Source organism: Sebastes umbrosus, chromosome 1, assembly GCF_015220745.1.
Source record: "Sebastes umbrosus isolate fSebUmb1 chromosome 1, fSebUmb1.pri, whole genome shotgun sequence".
NCBI classification, from domain to species: Eukaryota; Metazoa; Chordata; class Actinopteri; order Perciformes; family Sebastidae; genus Sebastes; species Sebastes umbrosus.
Window position 1 is genome coordinate 26,670,016 of NC_051269.1, and position 19,220 is coordinate 26,689,235.

The following is a 19,220-nucleotide window of genomic DNA, read 5'->3' on the forward strand; positions in this document are numbered from 1 at the left end:
GTGTGTGTGTGTGTATACACAGTATGTGTGTCTTGCTGCATGGTGATGTGAGCGCCCAAGGACGTTATTTTCAAAGTGTTTAATACCTTCTGAGGCTGGTTATGATTTATAATTTATCCCCATTACATGGAGACATGTAGTTCTTTCCTCCACACTCACTGCACCAACATCCAAAAACACAACTGTGCTTTTCATTGAGTCAATGAAACACTTGCGCGTATGCTAAGCATGGCTGTAATTATCTGTAGAGAAGGCACCGTCAAACCCGACTTTATGCGAGATATTATTTCAGCCTTGTTGCCCTGCAGGGAAATGATCCATCCCTCCTGCTCCTCCTGCCGCCCCGTACAGCCCGGCTTCCCCTGCTGCCCTCAGGACGCTCTGCAGAAAATCCCTCTCATTCACTGCACTCCAATTTTATCTCGACTTCATTGCGCCAAGACGTCACGTGGCCCTCCTAAACAGCAGACTTGCAGTAAAATGCTGCACCGGTGCATCACCACTGCTGTCCTGAATTGACCTCAGGAGGAGGCGCAGGTTTTTATTTTTATAAGATAATAAGTAACGTCTCGTTGTCAGCACATAAAATGTGTCCGTAATACATCGGAGGCAAGGATATAACTTTTTAAGTGCTGAGGAAATGTCAGAAGTCCTTTTATAGTGCGGATCACTTTTACATCCGTTGGGGAAGTTGTTGACAATGTTTTGCGCTGAGCTGCATTTTGCCTGAGGGAGACGAAAACATAAAACACCACAGATATTGTGAGTTCGGCTGAAAAGAGGAACTTTATCCAAACTGTTTTGAGCAACAAACACTAACCCCATGTAGATTATAAAATGTTTGTAGTTTTGAGAACAGAGACTGTTTTCAGCTGGAGTGTCAGTGGATTTCAACAGTGGAGAAAAACATCCATAGAAACCTCTTTCTTTAATCCTCTAAGACAGTAGACTGAATATCTTTGAGTTGTGGACAAAACAAGACATTTGAGGACGTCATCTTGGGCTTTGGGAAACACTCATTTTTCACAATTTTCTGACATTTTATAGACCAAACAACTAATCGATTAATCGAGAAAATAATCAACAGATTAATAGACAGTGTAAATAGTCGTTTGTTTCAGCCCTACTGTCTTCACTTCAATCCTCATGTACGACCATGTAAAGCTCGCAAGCAGGTTGTTCCTCTTCTATTGGTCAGAATCACTGTCTTTATTCACTCTCTGTTAAGTTAGAATTACTCAATAAACAAGAACGCTCAATAGGCCCAAAAACACAATAGCCCGTGGAAGCCTAAAAATGTTTCTGGCGTATTCGTCTAGGGCTATGACTAATGATAGTTTTCATTTTTGATTATTCTGTTGATCATTTTCTTGAATAATTGATTAGTTGTTTGGTCTATAAAATGCCAGAAAATGTACAAAGTCCAAGATGACGTCCTCAAATGTCTTGTTTTGTTTTGTCCATAACTCAAAGATATTCAGTTTACTGTCATAGAGGAGTAAAGAAACCAGAAAATATTCACATCTAAGAAGCTGCAATCAGAGAATTTATAGTTTTTTTCATAAAAAAAATACTATTTAAACTGATTAATCGATTATCAAAATAGTTGGTGAATAATTTAATAGTTGATAACTAATTCATTAATCGATAAATTGTTGCAGTTCTACTGCAGTGCATTGCAGAGTTTACAGAGCACAACCTTTACTGCAATAAAAGACAGTCATAGGCCTGTTGAAGGGTGTCGGCAAAAGCATAGTTCAGATCTGCTATCAGATGAAATACGGAGTCAAAGATAACAAAGACAAAATCGAAAGGAACTAAATTTCTTCACAAAATAAAGAGATTGAGTTCCTCAAATGTTTCTCTGTGTTTTTTCTAGTGCGTACTGCATGGTTGGACTTCATGCCAACAAGTGTTTTTATTGGACAAACAAGTGTTTTTCTTGCTTAGGCCCACTTGGTGTTTTGGTGGCTCACCATGAGCTTAACATGCACTAAAGTAGGAGGAAGGTCACAGCACAGGGCGTGTAAACAGCTGAAAATATTCACATTTAAGAAGCTGGAATCAGAGAATTAAACTAATCGATTAATCGTCCTATAACCAGTTCTCTTAATACATCCATAGTGCATGAGAATTGAGATAGAAGCTGTCATTTGATGCATTTGTTTCATGCTCTGTGAACCAAACCATTTACAGACACTTGGCAGGAGGTGACTGTTCAGTTCACGCAGACGATTCTGGGTGGAGTTCCACTCCACTAGACAGTTTTCAGTTCATTCAGCCTTTGCTAGAAAACATCACCACGCTGAGCTGTAACACAGCTGCCAATACAGGGTTTTTGTCTGTGAGGGTCAAAGGTCAGAAATCTCCAACATCCTACTATTGTTTTCAGAGGGTTTCCTGTGCTGAGAGGAGACAAGTGTCCTTCCTGTCCTTAAACGCCAGTGTAGGGGAAATTATATTGTGGAGCAGGTGTCCAGTGGAAGGGGTAGGGCTCTTTATATATATACTGCCTGCTCTCATAATATGTCATATACAATATATATGTCATAATGAAACCTAGTAATTTACAGAGCGGTAGCAATGAACCAGAACATTAAAACATGACTGTTGACCTCAGACACATAATCAGACTTGCTGGAGATCTAAAGCTACACATTAATATAATTATATGCAAATACATGCACACACACATTTTCCTCTATCTCAACATACTTAATGAATTGTTGTAATGAACAGACTGCATTTTGATACTTATGGACTAAATCCCAGTTGTCTGCAGCTCAAAAGAATAAAGTGTTTGATTCCAGTAGATGTGAGAAGTGCAGCATTACTGCTCCATCATTATAGTTTAGTGTTACAGAACACTGAATATAAAAGGCTATTTTTCATGCATATAGCAGAACTGGTAACGACAGAGGCAGAGCAGGAATCAAATTTGATTGTACTGTCACAAGGTCCTCCAATAGGCTGTTAAAGCTTTAAAGGACAAAATTATCCTTTTTGGCCTTTATGTGCTTGATCCCAAAGAGTTTGACCATATTTCAGCTGCTCCCGTCTCATCCCCCCCCCCGCCCCCCCCTTTCTCTATCAGCCTTTTTGTCTGAAGATAACCCCCCCCCTCCCTTCTCCCAAAAAAAGAGAAAAAAAGCAAATAAGCAGATGGCTTCATCTCTAAATAGAAAGACGTAGAGGCAACAACACACAGGTCTGCCACAGATAATAGCTGCGTGCTTCATCAAGCAACAACATTAAAGGTTTATAATACTTTGAATTAGAGGAATTGTGTTTTTGCTCCAAAAAATCCCACCTGCTTGCCCCTTTTTAAATAACAGTAACAGTGTGATCAAAAACTGTTTGAAATGAATGGTCAGCAACTTCAAATGAGCCTTAGCGGGGGTTTTTTACATTAAAAGACCTGCAGTATTGCCGTCGATTCCGACCAACTTTACTGTCTTTCAGAGGCTGTAGCAGGCTGTTTTATATGAAGATACTGGTATCATGTGAAATTAGAAAACCTAAAGAATCCATTGGTACCAACTATATCATGCTTGTTAGCTGGATCGCAAAGAAGGCTAAATAATGCTCCAAAGGTAGGCTCAATTTTTAGTTAAAATGGGTTTCTACGGGAGTCTCCCCTTTACAGACATGCCCACTTTATGATAATCACATGCAGTTTGGGGCAAAAGCAATGCAGTTTTTAATAAATAGTATAAATGTGTTATTTTGGCCTATTCTAAAATGGTGTATTTGAATATTTCTGCATTCTGGGGTCCCTAAACAGTCTGGAAATTGCATAAATTGGGTATGACTGGAAATGAGCCCAATGGTATTCAGCAGATGGGTCTTAAGGGGTTAACTATGATAGATAGATAGATAGATAGATAGATAGATAGATAGATAGATAGTAACTTTATTGATCCCGAGGAAAATTCAAGTAAAAACTAATCGAATATTCAATTATTACTGTCTTTATTCACTCTGTTAATTTAGAATTACCCCATAAACAAAAAAACTCAAGTCAGCTGGATCAGCCCGAGAAGGACTCTACTGTAAACGCTAGATAGACCCAAAACACAATAGCCCATAACGTTTTTGGCGCATTAGTCTAAGGCTGTGACTAATGATAGTTTTCATCGTCGATTATTCTGTTGATTATTTTCTTGAATAACCGATTAGTTGTTTGGTCTATAAAATGCCAGAAAATGGTGAAAAATGTTGATCAAAGTCAAAGATGACGTCCTCAAATGTCTTGTTTTGTTTTGTCCACAACTCAAAGATATTCAGTTTACTGTCATAGAGGAGTAAAGAAACCAGAAAATATTCACATCTAAGAAGCTGGAATCAGAGAATTTAGACTTTTTTTCATAAAAAAATACTATTTAAACTGCTTAAGCTACTTGGGATCCTAGTACCATTTTGCATCTAAACAATACAATACAATCGGTGTTTGCTTTTGGCCCGTGGCCCACCATTAAGTTCCAGTTTTGGCCCTCCAAGAGGGAAACGTTTGGGCACCCCTGCTTTAATACATGCACTGCTTTGCTCTTGAACAATGATGCTAATAGTTAAACTGTAAATCTGGCTGCTAAAATTCCCTTTTCATTCCATGAACTCAGTGATGTTTGCATGTATCATTTTCTAAAGAGATCTATCTGGAACGATCTGTTAATTTTTTTTTTTTAAACCAAGAAATCCAGAGCAGCCGAGCTGAAAGTGGGGCATCCATGTTTAGCATCTTTACACTGAAATGTGTGAGTTCAAAGCCTCGTTACATACATGTCAGAAAGGAGGGGAGGCATGAGATGGTGGTGGGCGTAGCTCAAGAGACATTTATACCGCGGTTACGTTTTATACAGATCATATAGAACATGAGAGGTCTCTAATATTAAACATGAATCTTTTCAACAGCTTTAAAAGCACTTGATGTGTTGCTGGTGTTGAACCAGTAATCACTCTTGAAAGCAGTAAAGGCGTGTTGTGTGTCTGAGTGTTTTATCTACACCATTAACGCCAGTCTTTTTATTTCTTCACTTGGTTGCAAATCAGAGCAGAAGGATTTCTTTATTTAAGGAGTGTCATAATAGTGAGCAGGACTTATGTTGGTGGTGATCCAAACAGATAAACAATCATCTTCACTTTTGCTTCAGGCCTATAAACGTTCAGATTCTCCTCACAGATTGAAAAGAACCACAGAGGGGTCCCTCACTTTATACGGTATAAACCGCAGCCAATGAAGCCACTCAAAGAGCTGGGAACACTTAGGGAATAATTCTCCAGTTGCTCATGGTTTCTGAGAGGGATGGGCACGCTACTGGTGTGCGTGACCTATTTTTCCAAACTCATCTGTCAAATGCGGAGCTGCAGCTGGAGGTTCAGAGTTCCCTTTTAGTGTGTTTTCAAAAGTCCTCCCCGTCACTCATGCACGTCGGTGTCACATTTTTCCTGGGGCATTTCTCTCGGCTTGCCTGCTTCGGCACCGTTTAAAGAAAAATCATATAGAATAAAAAGAACATCGCAAACAGGGAACGTGTTTTGGAAAGCAAGATATTCCCGTCAGGACTGAATCGGTTATCTCTCCCCGAGCTCTGGTTCAGGTCTCCCACTAAAGACTGAGCTTTAAGCCCTGAGAGCTGGGAGGGAGAGGGAGGCCCCTGGATGAAGAGGAGGGCTGGGACAATGGTTAACCACAGAGTGAGGCATGCCGCTCCAGGCTGAGGCCAGGCGGCACGACATCACAGGGCTCGCCCCCACAACATCACTGTTTCAGTTCAAATGGCAAGCAGCGAGAAAGAGCCTGCATATATCTAGAGGAGGGTTTGGCTGACCAAATTACACCCTCGGCAGCATGGAAACACAGTCTGTGTCGCTGCAGCGGTTTCACCATTCAGTCAGCAGCTCATCTTCCATGGCTCAGTTATGTAGAAAATCCACCCTTAGTCCTTATTTTTTAGGGCGATGACTCATGTTGTAAGTCGAGGATGTCACAACTTGCAGTGACTTACAATGAGGAAATTAATTTTTCCATCGCTGTTTTCAAGTACGTTACCACGCAGACCTTTTGAAGATAGAATTAAATACAAAAAAGTCCTTTTGAGAGGCTTGAATGGGCTGGCCAAATACATTCTGTGCTGTGCATAATGAGATAGATTGTCTATTGTTGAACTTCTTTGCTTTAAATGAAGGAATTCAACATTTTCTAAAGAAGTCATCACACAAGAAAAACACTGAAGGCATACAAAACCTGTGATGAAACCGCTGCTGGATGAGCTGTAATCACCGAGGCAAATAGTGTTTGTACGTGACAACAAAACGTCTTTAATACGAGATGATCAAACATCATTTTAGGTTTCTAATAAAGGATGCTCATTAGTTCAGGAGCTTTCCTTCCTCTTGAGAAGTGACACCACTCATCCTGTTTGCGGCAGCTTCTTCCAGCAGGTTAGGTTTCTGTTAAAATAGGCCTTTCTCTGTTCCTGAGCGGAGGCATCGGTGCTGCTGATGACAGCACTACAAAGAGGAGTCAGGTTGCTCTTTTGGGTTCCCACTGGCATGAAGGATCTGTAGTCTGCCTGGCAGCATCAGGTTCCTCTTTTACTCTTCTACTCGCTCCAAGTGGGGGAGTGCATTAGCTTCACATTAAATCAGTTTGATCTCACAGTACGTCTACAGTGTAGACACCTACGAGACGTCGTGCACACACGGGTCACCTTACAGCTTGGCGTGGAGCCTCGCTGGTTGTTCCCACTCTCAGCTAGAGGCTTTATGGTGTTGCTGGTCTGAAGGAGTGTAATGAAAGAGCTTAGAATAACGCCATTTGATGATTATTGATTACATACACCAAAATTGCGATTTGAGGATTGATGTAGCAGCCCTGCTTGGCTTGTGTTAACATGTCTCTAAGTGACTGTGATAGTGTTGTCATGATACTGGGATTTCTAACTTCTACACAATACCTCGAAAAATATCTATGCAATACCATTTTCGATACCACAGGCAAAAATGGAAACACTTGGGAAGGGGAGGCAAATCTGAATGGCTTGTTGAATCACATGTTTTCTGATCTCGGCAGCCCACAACAACTGACTGGGTTGTCTTATTTTATAGTTGGTTGGTAGGCACTCCAGATACCCAAATGTATGAGCACAAACACTGAAAAAGTGAGTTTTCATGATATGTCCCTGTGGTAAACCATCCTACAACTTCAAATGAGTGTGTGGAAGATAGCTAATACACTTCATAATAATGCTTGCCATCATCACAACATGTTTTTGACCAGGGCATGTAGCGCACTGTTGTGACAGCAGCATAAACAGTTGACTCATACCATTTTTGCTTGTGTGTTTTGATGGACAGAGATCCGTAACCAGCTGGTGGAGCAGTTCAAATGCTTGGAGCAACAGTCTGAGTCTCGCATCCAGCTGCTGCAGGACCTGCAGGAGTTCTTCCGCCGCAAAGCGGAGATTGAACTGGAGTACTCCCGCAGCTTAGAGAAACTGGCCGAGAGGTTCTCTTCCAAGATCCGCAGCTCCAGGGAACACCAGCAGTTCAAGTGAGTTTCCCTCTCTGCCAGGCAGGTGTTTGAAGCTGTTGCCTGTGCAGTGTTTGTGCAACTGAGAGCTTGTGAGAGAGGCTGATGTTTTGGGTTTTACATATCTTTATCTATGCTTTCTAAATCAATTTAATGATGGTCGCTGGAGACAGTGTAAATATAATACACAGCATTTTTAGCTTTATATAATAGTTAACTATGTTGTATGTATGGAGCTGTAATGTAGCCTATACAAAAACATACAGGCAACATACAGATTTACAGTATCTATCAATCAAAATGAATCTTTTTTCTTCTGTCTATCTATAGTACCAATTTATCATATTAAACTACATTGTGAATCTAATATGATAATATAGGCAACAATTAAAAACGGATTATAAACTTCTGAAGACTGACATGTACAGTATGTTTCACTCACTCTTCCATCCCAGCAAAGATTTGCTTCATATAGTAGTTTTTCAGCAGGGCATATGGCAACTGTTGGATAATGTAAGAGCTTGTCCGAATGTGATAAAATGAGTTTATACTTCATTTAGTTTACTAATTGCTCGATAATGTAATGAACTGGGAATGTGTTTGTTACTTTACTTCAGGTGGAATAGGCGACAGATGGATCTTTTTGCAGGTTTATTTGGAAAATTTAAAAAGTTTCAAAAGGTAATGTTACAAATAGAACATTTGCAAACACGATTTAAAAACAGATGTGCTCACAGCGGGCAGTACCATAAGGAAAGATCACTGTATAGCACATTTGTTAGGAGAAAATGGGTGTATAAGTTCAGATTGTTATTTTTTTAACTCAAACAAGTGCAGAGGAGTTTGCACTATTTTTTTCAGTAGTGCCCTGCAGGCTTCTCTCAGAACCCGGGGCAAAATAAAGTCCACAAATGACTCACTGCTGCTCATTAAGCTTATTGCTATCAGCACAATAATAATTGAAGACGACTCAGCAGCATATCAACATTTTTATCTCATCTGGGTTTTGAATACTGGACAGTAAGAAGACATTGTTTAAGTGAGTAAATCTAACTGAGACAATAAAAGTGATTGGGACAAAAATTGGATTTTGAAAAATGGCGAGGACATGTGTCCCTCATCGTCGGTGGAAGTTACGCCCTTGTCTGTGTATTGTTGTTTGAAAGCAGCAGCATTTTCATATTTACTTTCCTTAATGTTATTTACTTGTAACTGAGCTGATTTTTGTTCGGTTTAAATGTATTTTTGTAAAGCTACTGTCCCTTTTCCCTTTCAACGTGTGTCCAGACCACAGGGCTGATGTGTATGCCAAGTGACTTTATCCCCCCTCTAAACACTTGACTATTTATAACCTGACTGTAAGACCCAGCCCTGCTGCTAATCACAGTGTCTTGTTTGATTACAGTGCAGAACTATACAACAAAATGCTCCAATATGATTATGTACTGTAAAGGAATCTCTATTATTACAGCCATCTCTATATGACGTCTTCAAAGGTCAGCTGGTTCTGGCACGATGACGAGGATGCAGTTCATTATAGAAGTTAAAGACTGTTGAGGGGCCGGACATAACAAATCCAATGCTGTAATCTAGCACTTAACTTTATAGAAGATGCTTTGAGTGAAGCTTTATGCTTCATTATGTTTTTAATTGCATCCATTATGTACAAATACGGCAGACTCTCGACGGGCTCTGCATCAGACAGAAACCTGTGGAGGTGGTTATTAAATTTATAACCATGTCATTTATCCAAGATAGAAGCGTATCAGTGGACTGATACATCTTACTGTAAAGATATTGACTAACAAGGATGAATTAGTTGTCATAGATTAAAACGTTTTTAGAGTGCTTAAGTCTATAGCATATTGTACTAAATTATGCAATATCATATTATATAATTATAGAACTACTTTTAAAAGTTATAAAAACGCAATTATAGAGTCAATAATCTCCTACTACTTTTATTTTATTATTTTACATGTAATATTTGAATGAAAGAAAGACTGTTGAAGAGAAGGGTAAAGCCAGTGGTGAAGTACAAAGGCATAAAGCATGAATAGCTCTTAGGAGTAAAGGAAACAGTGAATAAGGAAGGTCATTGAATGTCATCAGATCAAAATCAGCTCACCCGTAGTAGCCTTGACCCATTTAGATCTGCAGCTCTGGAAACACTGGTGGAAAAAAAAGAGGGATCTTGTGCTCAGAAACCACCAATAACACATTGGTACATGACTCATGCAGGGCATGAAATTAAAGCGCTGCCGCTCCCAAAATCAATCACCTCCGGCGAGCAAGTTTAGTCCAGTCTGGAAACGGGACGCTACCCCAGCTGTGATCTGGCAGCAGATCTCAGACATGATGAATCTATACTTACATGTAGTCTATTACGCCAGCTCTGATTCTTGCAAATGGAAACAGCGGGACTGCATTCCTCACATTTTCACATTTTGAGTCTTGAAATGTGTGATATGAAGAGGTCCGTCTAACTCTCAGAGGATCACTGATCTGCTGCACGACGATGTTATTACTAAACTGCTCAAATGAAAACACAGATGTTCTGTGTCTGTTGCTCAGGTGTGAAAAGATAGAAAATACAGTAAATGCATATTCTATAAATACTACAGCAATGTAAAACAAAAACCACAAAATGCCTGTAGGTTCATCAGTAAAAACAGGAAATGACAACACAATTAATACATTGAATTGGGCTGTAATGCAAACTACATCTTGTGCATACATATATAGTAGTGCAACATTAAAGGAACAGTGTGTAACATTTTTGGGGGATCTATTAGCAGAAATGGAATATAATATTCATAACTATGTTGTCATTAGTGTATAATCACCTGAAACTAAGAATCGTTGTGTTTTCGTTAGCTTAGAATGAGAGAGTCACAGAGTCCATCATGTTTCTACAGTAGAACGGACAAACCAAACACTGACTCCAGAGGGAGCCTTTCATGTTTTTACGTTACCTGAAGGCCACCGTAGTTCTCCGACCGATTGTGAAACTGCGGTAACGTGAGTCGCAGAGTGCAAAACCGTGGTACCGCCAGCTGCCATCTGACTTCTGTTGCTCCTAAAGTACTGTTATTATAGTAAGGAGATGGGGTACTCAGTTGGTTGCAATCTGCAACCACAGATTGCACAAATCCACTGTAAGTTTTAAAAATGCATAGTGTATGTATCCTGGTTATCGATCATGTGATCCACAAAAACAGATATACTTTTCTGAAATGTTGCCTTCCATCTATTAGAAGCCAATTCACCATATTGGATGTTTGCATTTAAAGAGTAGTGAGTTTAGTTATGATGATTATTAAGTGACCTGGTTCAAAGTTTAGACACATGTGCCTCACATTCCACTGTTCATTTGTAAACTAAAAAAGTCACTGTCAGCTAATCAAAAGCTCTTTTACTTTGGTAACACATTTTGGACTTCTTCACAGAATGAGATCATGTAGAAATGTGTGGATACGTGCACGTACTGTATGTAGGAGAGCAGTGTGTGTGAAGTGAATGAGGATTTGACTGTATAATTGAGTCCAGATGTGTTAGAGGAGACGTGCTTCACTGTGGCGTCTAAGACTTGGCTGATAGTAGACAGAACTGTGCTGCTGCTGCTGCTGCGACACAGTAGCTTAACCTTTGGCCTGTACAGTTGATCTTATCCACACAGTGAGAGACAGGTGTTTGAAAAAACACATGTTCTAATAATATTATACCTTACACTGTCGAGATCATGGCAGACTGTGTATTGAACTCCACAGTTCAACAATATGAGCTTAAGAGTCAAACTGAAGCAGTGACAGACCACAGAGGAAGCGTGGGCGGGAGGCTACTGCTCACACTTGACATGTACAGAGGGTGTCATACTGAAAGATATGTGTCACTCATACACACTCTCTCTTTCAAGTATTGGAATGAAACCAGTTTTACCTTTTCCTGCTTAGAGCACATATACAGCGTACATAAAATCCAAACTGACCACTATTCCAGTTTTTTAAGCTCATAACATGATTGCACCTTGTGCCATGCACTCCAGGTCTGAGCAGGCGGGCGACCACAAATCCTGGTAATCAGCTGCGACACGCCCTGCACTCTGTGACCTTCCTCCCACTTTAGTGCATGTTAAGCTCATGGCGAGCCACCGAAACACCAAGTGGGCCTAAGCAAGAAAAACACTTGTTTGTGGAATGAAAACACTTTGTTGGTATAAAGCCCAAAAAACACAGAAAAACACTTGTAGGCCCTCAAGTCTCTTTATTTTGTGAAGACATTTAGTTGCTTTTGCTTTTGTCTTTGTTATCTTTGACTCCGTATTTCATCTGATAGCAAATCTGAAATATCCTTTTGCCGACACCCTCCAACAGGCCTGTGAATGTCAGTCATTGCAGTAAAGGTTGTGCTCTGTAAACTCTGCATTGCACTGCAGTAGAGCTGCAACAATTAAATCAATTAATGAATTAATCACCAACTATTTTGATAATCGATTAAAGGGAGATTTGTCAAGTATTTAATACTCTTATCAACATGGGAGTGGGCAAATATGCTTGCTTTATGCAAATGTATGTATGTATATATATAATTATTATTGTAAATCAATTAACAACACAAAACAATGACAAATATTGTCCAGAAACCCTCACAGGTACTGCATTTAGCATAACAAATCTGCTCAAATCATAACATGGTGAACTGCAGCCCAACAGGCAACAACAGCTGTCAGTGTGTCAGTGTGCTGACTTGACTATGACTTGCCCCAAACTGCATGTGATTATCATAAAGTGGGCATGTCTGTAAAGGGGAGACTCGTGGGTACCCACAGAACCCATTTTCATTCACATATTTTGAGGTCAGAGGTCAAGGGACCCCTTTGAAAATGGCCATTACAGTTTATCATCACCAAAATGTAGTGTAAGTTTGGGACATTATTTAGGCTCCTCCGCGTCAAGGTAGTATGACATGGTTGGTACCAATGGATTCCTTAGGTTTTCTAGTTTCATATGATATCAGTATCTTCACTCTAGCTTTAAAACTGAAGCTGCTACAGCCTCAGAAATATCGATATCGGCAGTTGTGTTAATGCGTTAAAAAAATTAGTGACGTTATAACGAATTTGCGTTAACGCGTTGTTATTGTGTTAAATTTGACAGCCCTAAAAAGTCAAAATACTCTGATTCCAGCTTCTTAAATGTGAATATTTTCTGGTTTCTTTACTCCTCTATGACAGTAAACTGAATATCTTTTGAGTTGTGGACAAAACAAGACATTTGAGGACGTCATCTTGGGCTTTGGGAAACATCTGACATTTTATAGACCAAACAACTAATCCATTAATTGCGAAAATAATCAACAATGAAAATAATCGTTACTTACAGCCTTACACTGCAGACGAGTACTTCAGGAGCAGCCTAGTATCTTGTGCCTAGTTATAACTTTATGTTTTTGAGGGACATCAAAACAGAGCAGTACGATAGAGTCATCTTGACCGGATCCCTGCCTGCAGTCTGTTGGCTGAACCCTCCCAGTGCAGATTCATTAGCAGGCTGAATGCCACAGTGATTTACAGCTACTGCAGCTACAGCTGCACCGCAGCAACCCGACCAAGGATAATTTTGCTTCTTCCACTTTACCTCATTTGCCACAGTGAAAAGACACACTGAAGGGTTACTGAGCTGCTCCGTACTGCAGTCGCCGTGCCAGATAGTGCACCACTTCCTTTCTCTTACTTGGTTCACAGTTCCCTGAGAGACATCAGCTAACTTGATTATAATTATGGAGCAGACGTTTCAGGATATATATCACGGATGGCATTTAGAACGTACCCCATCAAGTTAGAGTGGATTGGTATCTGACATACAGACGTAACATAGCACCATTAAAAAGGCAACTCATGCAATATTGATATGGAGAATAACCTGTCTGAGAGAGATAAGACCGGGCTTGTAGTGATGTCCAAATTGGTGTGCGTGCATGTGTGCGTGTTAATCTCTTTGTGCATGTGTCCAAGCAATTGGTTTGGGAGGAACTGGGGGTGAAAATTGTTTGGTATCGTTACAGTGCCAGATCTTTGTAGAATAAATGTGAGCTATTTTAGTTTTGAAGCTTTTTTTTGCTCATTTTCAAATGATGTCTCTGTTAATTTCATGGTCAGCAGGGCACAGCTTGGGAAATATATCAATGGATATTCCAGCGTGTGTTACTTTTAAGAACAGTTAATTGTGATGCAGCCTGTGTCCAGAATACGTTCATCTTTAAACAGCCACTATAAAAAAGTGTGATGCAATGCTCTAGTTATTATTTAATTATGATGAATGATGTCTGCTGCGTAGTACCAGATGCTTTAATGGTGCTTCGTGCACTGGCACCAAACTACAGCTGTAGCTTCAGTTCCATTTTGTGTAACTATAGTAGGGCTGAGCGATTTTGATAAAATATGTAATTGCAATTCATTTGACTGATATTGCGATATGATTTGCGTAATTAGAGGGAATGATAATTTTTATATCATTATTCTTATTTTCACAGGAAAAACATATTAAAATGATTATGGTGCCATCTGTACCAAGCAAAGATGTTTTGTTAAGTCAGTAGAATATGATGTGTAGGCCAGGACATCTCTGCAGCACCACAATATTTAATTTAAAATGATATTCTGACACATATTTTGCCTTTAACAAATATTGTGCCTCCTGCAATTTGAATATTGCAGTAAGCCACATTAAGATTTGATCAAAGTTAGATTAATTTTGTAGACCTACTATGTAGTTGAACATCGTATCCTCATACAGCGGTTCGTATGATATCTTACGAAAAGTTATTCCTCAATTTTTTTGTGCATTTTCCTACAAATGTCCAGCAACACGAGACACACGTGTCAATTTCCACTCCAGTCTTTTCAAAATAAACTTACATCTTCACAGGAAACAACAAAACTACTTAGTTAGGTTTAGGAAAAGATCGACTTGGTTAGGTTTAGGGAACAAAACTACTTTTTTAGGTTTATGCAACAAAACTACTTAGGTTTAGGAAAAGATTGTGGTTTGGGTTAAAATAACACCGGAAGTGGCGTGACTTATGTACGGAAGTTATGTGACAAATAAATAAATGTTGACTTGGTTTCACACGGGGTGCGAACACTGGTCTCCTGGGCGAAAATCAGTTTTTTTTTTTATACCTACCCGTCCACCCCGACCTCCTCCCTTCGTGGCGTTTGTCGCTCTTTATATTTCCTGATTCACAATTACGTGGATTACATATGAATTGATTTTGTGGGATAATACTGTTATGATTTACACTGCATTGCTTTTCGTAGGTGTAGCTACGAACAGTGTATGAGCACAGCCTGAGTTGAACCGCGGCTGCTCTCAGGAGCTCTGAGGGTAAAAGGTCAAAGTTTAAACTATATCTCTTTGAGCTTGGTTTGTTTGAACACAGCAGTCCGTTCCCTGCTCCTGTCAGGTTGACAAGTCCAGCTGGTGGAAGTCAGCATGCACGACATCGACAGATTAGCTGGTTTGCAGTTTGTTTTTCAGATCTTGTCAAACCCTTCATTGACGCTGCTATCCTGTGCTCTGCTCTGCTCCGGTCTGGCCCCTGTGTCTGTGCAGCTGTGCATTATCAAATGTTGGCAGTGTGTCCGCTCACAAAAAAAAAACTTGCTAAATGATGTGCAGATCAGCGCCGTAGCATATTAAAGCCCTGCTTGAAGACGGGGGCAAAACGAATTTGAATGGCAAAGCTGGCTGCATGTGCCCACGCTAGCCTTGTCTTTTGAAACTGTTTGGCTCCTTCTCCTCTTCCTCGGCTGTTTCATTGATAAGCAGCAGGCTGGCAGTGTGGAGGGGATTAAAGGCCTTCACAGAGCTGAGTCCTGGTTTGATAAATACACACTTCCTTCTGGAAATCCTGGCTGAGACACATCAGAGGCCCTGGGTGATTAGATGGTGGCATCCAGTTCGGCCGTGACTAAAGCACATACACTGTTCTATACAGTATAATGCTGACTTGTTCAGGGCATGCACATTATGAAGACAGCTTGCCATCAGTTTATCCTTGAATCAAAGGATTATTGCAATACTCTCCAACCATACACTCTTTCTTTGTTTCTCATTTCACTTCTGCTGTCTGATCTTCTTCATGCTCCTTCATGCACTCACAGATTATACTGCATGTCTGCCTCACAGAGACACTGATGCAGTGCAGAACTTGTAAAAAAAAAAAACACGGAGACTGCCAGGCAGCGCTTTGCAGGATGAGACAGATGTAATAGGATGCCAGAAAGCTGCACTCGTCTCTCCTCCTCTTCCTTCTCACTTCTCTAGAGACTCTCAGAGCTCATTGTTTGCCTTCTGCATGTTAATGATATCCTGTGTATAAATACCGAGGGCACGGAGCCATCCGAAAGCAACCCTTTTTGAAGGCCTCTAGATTAATTGACCCGCAGGCTCTCGACTGATACTCAGCCCTTTTTACAGGAAATAAGCGAGGAGAAGTGGGTGCAGAGTAGAGATGAATGAGTTTTGCTGCATGCTGAAGTCGATCCTTTGCGATGGAGGCCTCTGTATAAGAGCCAGTATAGTGAAGGTAGCATCTCTTTTCCATAAAACAAGTGGAGGAGCTACATTCATTACTGTGTTAAAACGCTCCCAGAGATGCTGCTGGTACACAGGCCTAATTACCGACCTTCTGCTCCTAATTCCTGTGAAATGAGGACAGCGACTGGGAAAAACAGATCTCGTGTCCTGTCTGTCTCTCTCTTCAAGGCTTTAACCCTGAGCATTAAGAATATATAAATTATATAAATATAAATTCCAATATTATCAGCCTGAAAAGTAAATAACCTGGAACTCCAGTCGAGTGAAACACCTCAAAATCTAAAAGGAAAGGTAACTTTAGAGGGTGAAAAGAGGTGCCGCAGCACATCCGGTATGAGGAAAGTAACATGAGTAACATTTCTTGAACATTTAAGCGTGTAAACATGTTCTATGAACCTGAAAAGGAGCATAATAGGTCCTCTTTAAACAGCATATTTAGCAGCAATATTTACATCGGGGACTACAGGTCCACAAGCACTTTCAACCATCAGAGGAGGGCCAAGGATTTACCTGAACAGTGTTTGGGTGGAAAGCTAAGAAGGATAATAAAAAGGGACTAAATGGGACCCTGGTTGTGCTTGGGGATGTGATGAAGCATCTCTGACCACTTTTAGGGATTAGCAGAGAGTAGAGGTGCTCGTCCCCTAAACCTCTCAACCACGAACTGCAATTATACACCGAGGAGCTGCGTCCCTTACAGGCAGATAGGTCAGTCAAGCACAACTGGTACAAAGTGAGGGATGGTGACTGAGGAGGTAGAAATAGGCCATCCCAGAGGAGCGAAGGAGAATATGCTCTACACCGGGTCCTCTATTGTTAGTAAAACCTAAACCCTGCCAATCTTCTGCATATAGTCTGTCGGTCGGGTTCATCTCAGTTTGATACATCAATTTAATGTTCAATTTCATCATTTTATTATTACCTCTCGATTGCAAGGCTGAAATGTGGCGCGAATTTATGGCTGGATTATCTCGGCTCTTTCAAAGTACTATTACATTTCTGTAATGGCAAATTAATCGACTTGCTTTTCAGACAAAGTGTATCTCAGGGACGCCATTCTCAATCTCACGTTGAAGAAGCAGGCCCAGTAATAAATGGATGGATCGAGTTTTTCTACACATGCCATGCTGTTTTCTGCTCCTCACAGAACAATGTGCTGGTGTTAGTGTGCTGTCAGCCTGATGTGAGTGCGTTTAGGGGCAGAGTTAAGTAAAGGAATAATGGGGAAGGCACTGTGGAGTAGCTGGATATCAACTTCATTAGATGTGATTAGCATTATGGAAGCTCTCTGAAGGAGGGCTCTTTGATGTTGCTGCTCATCTCTGTTTTCTGCTCCACAGTGAAACCCTATCCCCCACCCTACTCTGGCTATCTCCCTCCTTTGCTCCCATTCCCCCCCCCTCTCTCTCTCTCTTTGTCTCCTCTTCGGGGTCGGTTGATTGATTAATGCTCAGATAGGACCCAGACATGGGTATGGGGTTTGAAGGGATTGTGTGCGTGTGTCTGGTTCGATGTGCCTCTGTCTTTCTGTTTGAAATCACCCGAGGCGGAGACAGTTTAAACTGATTATGCAGCAATCAGAGCCCATGACTCTCACCATCATTATGGTCACCAGCAGCATCATACATTTACAACAAGTTGATGCCTTACTAGACCGTAGCATTGTTTGGAGTGTGGTGGAAGACAGAGAGGAAATGATGGAGTGAGGGATGAAGACATTCACCAAAAGAAGGAAACATTGTGGTATTTATGCTTTCAGTGGGTCATATTCGTAGCTATATTGTTTACAATAACTTCAAATGCTTTCATCTTGCAGATACAGACACTCATCACCTCCACAGGATGAATTGTAATAACTCTAGTGATCCCCTAACGTTACATTTAGCACCATCATCGGGTCAAAATGTGACTTTCTCTAATACTTTGGTTTAACTAAATACCTGCAAAACTAATGAACTTCCCATCAGCCTTTGCTGTAATGCATGCCAACTAGAGTTGTTCCAATACCAATACCAGTATCGGAAAGGCCTCCAATACAGCCTAGAAACTTTATTGTCTTTGGCTTCACCACAATCAACATGAACTACAAATAAGACAATAGTAAGAAACAGTAAAAACACTGGAAGAGCTTGAGGATCAATCACATGCAATCAAATACAGTTCAGTAGGCCTATTACCAATGTACAATGTGCAAATTCTGCAAACATGAGACAAATGTGCAAATCCATATTGGATCGGGTATCGGTGAGTAAGCGAGTCTATGCACCGATACCGTTATCATATCATTTACTTTTACACAGGAACAACAACAACAAAATGTGTTGCTCGCTACCCGATCCGTGCATCCGGCCCGATCGGTACAGCACATGTGCAACTTTCAACAGAGACGAGAAAGAAGCCAGATTGCTCACTCGTTAGTTGCTTTCATCATCAGCTCTGGGAAAAAACGAATGCTGCGTCTCAAATCGATGATAGAAGTAGCTAACGAGTGAGCTAATGAGTGCGCCACCTTGCATCTTTCTCATCTCCGTTGAGAGTTGCACATGCGCAGTACCGATCGGGCGGTTGCTAGCGGAGAGTGTAGAAAAATGTAAGCAATTTGGCAATATTTTACCCTGGAAAATCTGTCACACTAGATAATAAAAGAAAGTTCTATGGCATTCATTCTCTGTGTGTATTTGTTCATGTTTTACAAAGGGTTTAACCTGAGCCAGGTATAGCTAGTAGTACACAGCCGTTAAAAATATATATATATATATATATATTAATTTTGTTTTTAACGCACTGGTATCAGATCGGAACTCTGTATCGAGCAATATGCAAGATCAGGTATCGGAAACGGAAAGGGAAGGAAAAAATGGTATCAGAACATCTCTAAACACACTATACTAAGATGGTAAACAGGGTTACCATTACACTTGCTACACATCTGCATCCTAGCCCTGTTGTTGTGAGCATGTTAGCACGCTGATGTTACCATTTAGCTCAAATCATTACGGTGTCTAAATATAGCCTCACAGATTGTTAGCTTGGCTGTTGACTCTTAGACCTGTTTAAACTGGGATTATGTTACATAAAATAGAAAATTT

General features: G+C 40.5%; 1 protein-coding gene across 6 annotated transcripts in view; it reads left to right on the top strand.

The window, feature by feature from the left end:
• The window catches only part of srgap3 (SLIT-ROBO Rho GTPase activating protein 3), a 75,103-nt gene that overhangs the window by 11,258 nt on the left and 44,625 nt on the right, over window positions 1–19,220 (top strand). For all 6 annotated transcript variants that reach the window (XR_005207258.1, XM_037772687.1, XM_037772650.1 and 3 more), the window contains exon 2: window positions 7,357–7,552. Coding sequence is in view for 5 of the 6 variants with exons in the window: in XM_037772687.1 (XP_037628615.1) it covers window positions 7,357–7,552 (196 nt within the window). In the remaining variant the exon portion in view is untranslated. The remainder of the gene's footprint in view (window positions 1–7,356; window positions 7,553–19,220) is intronic.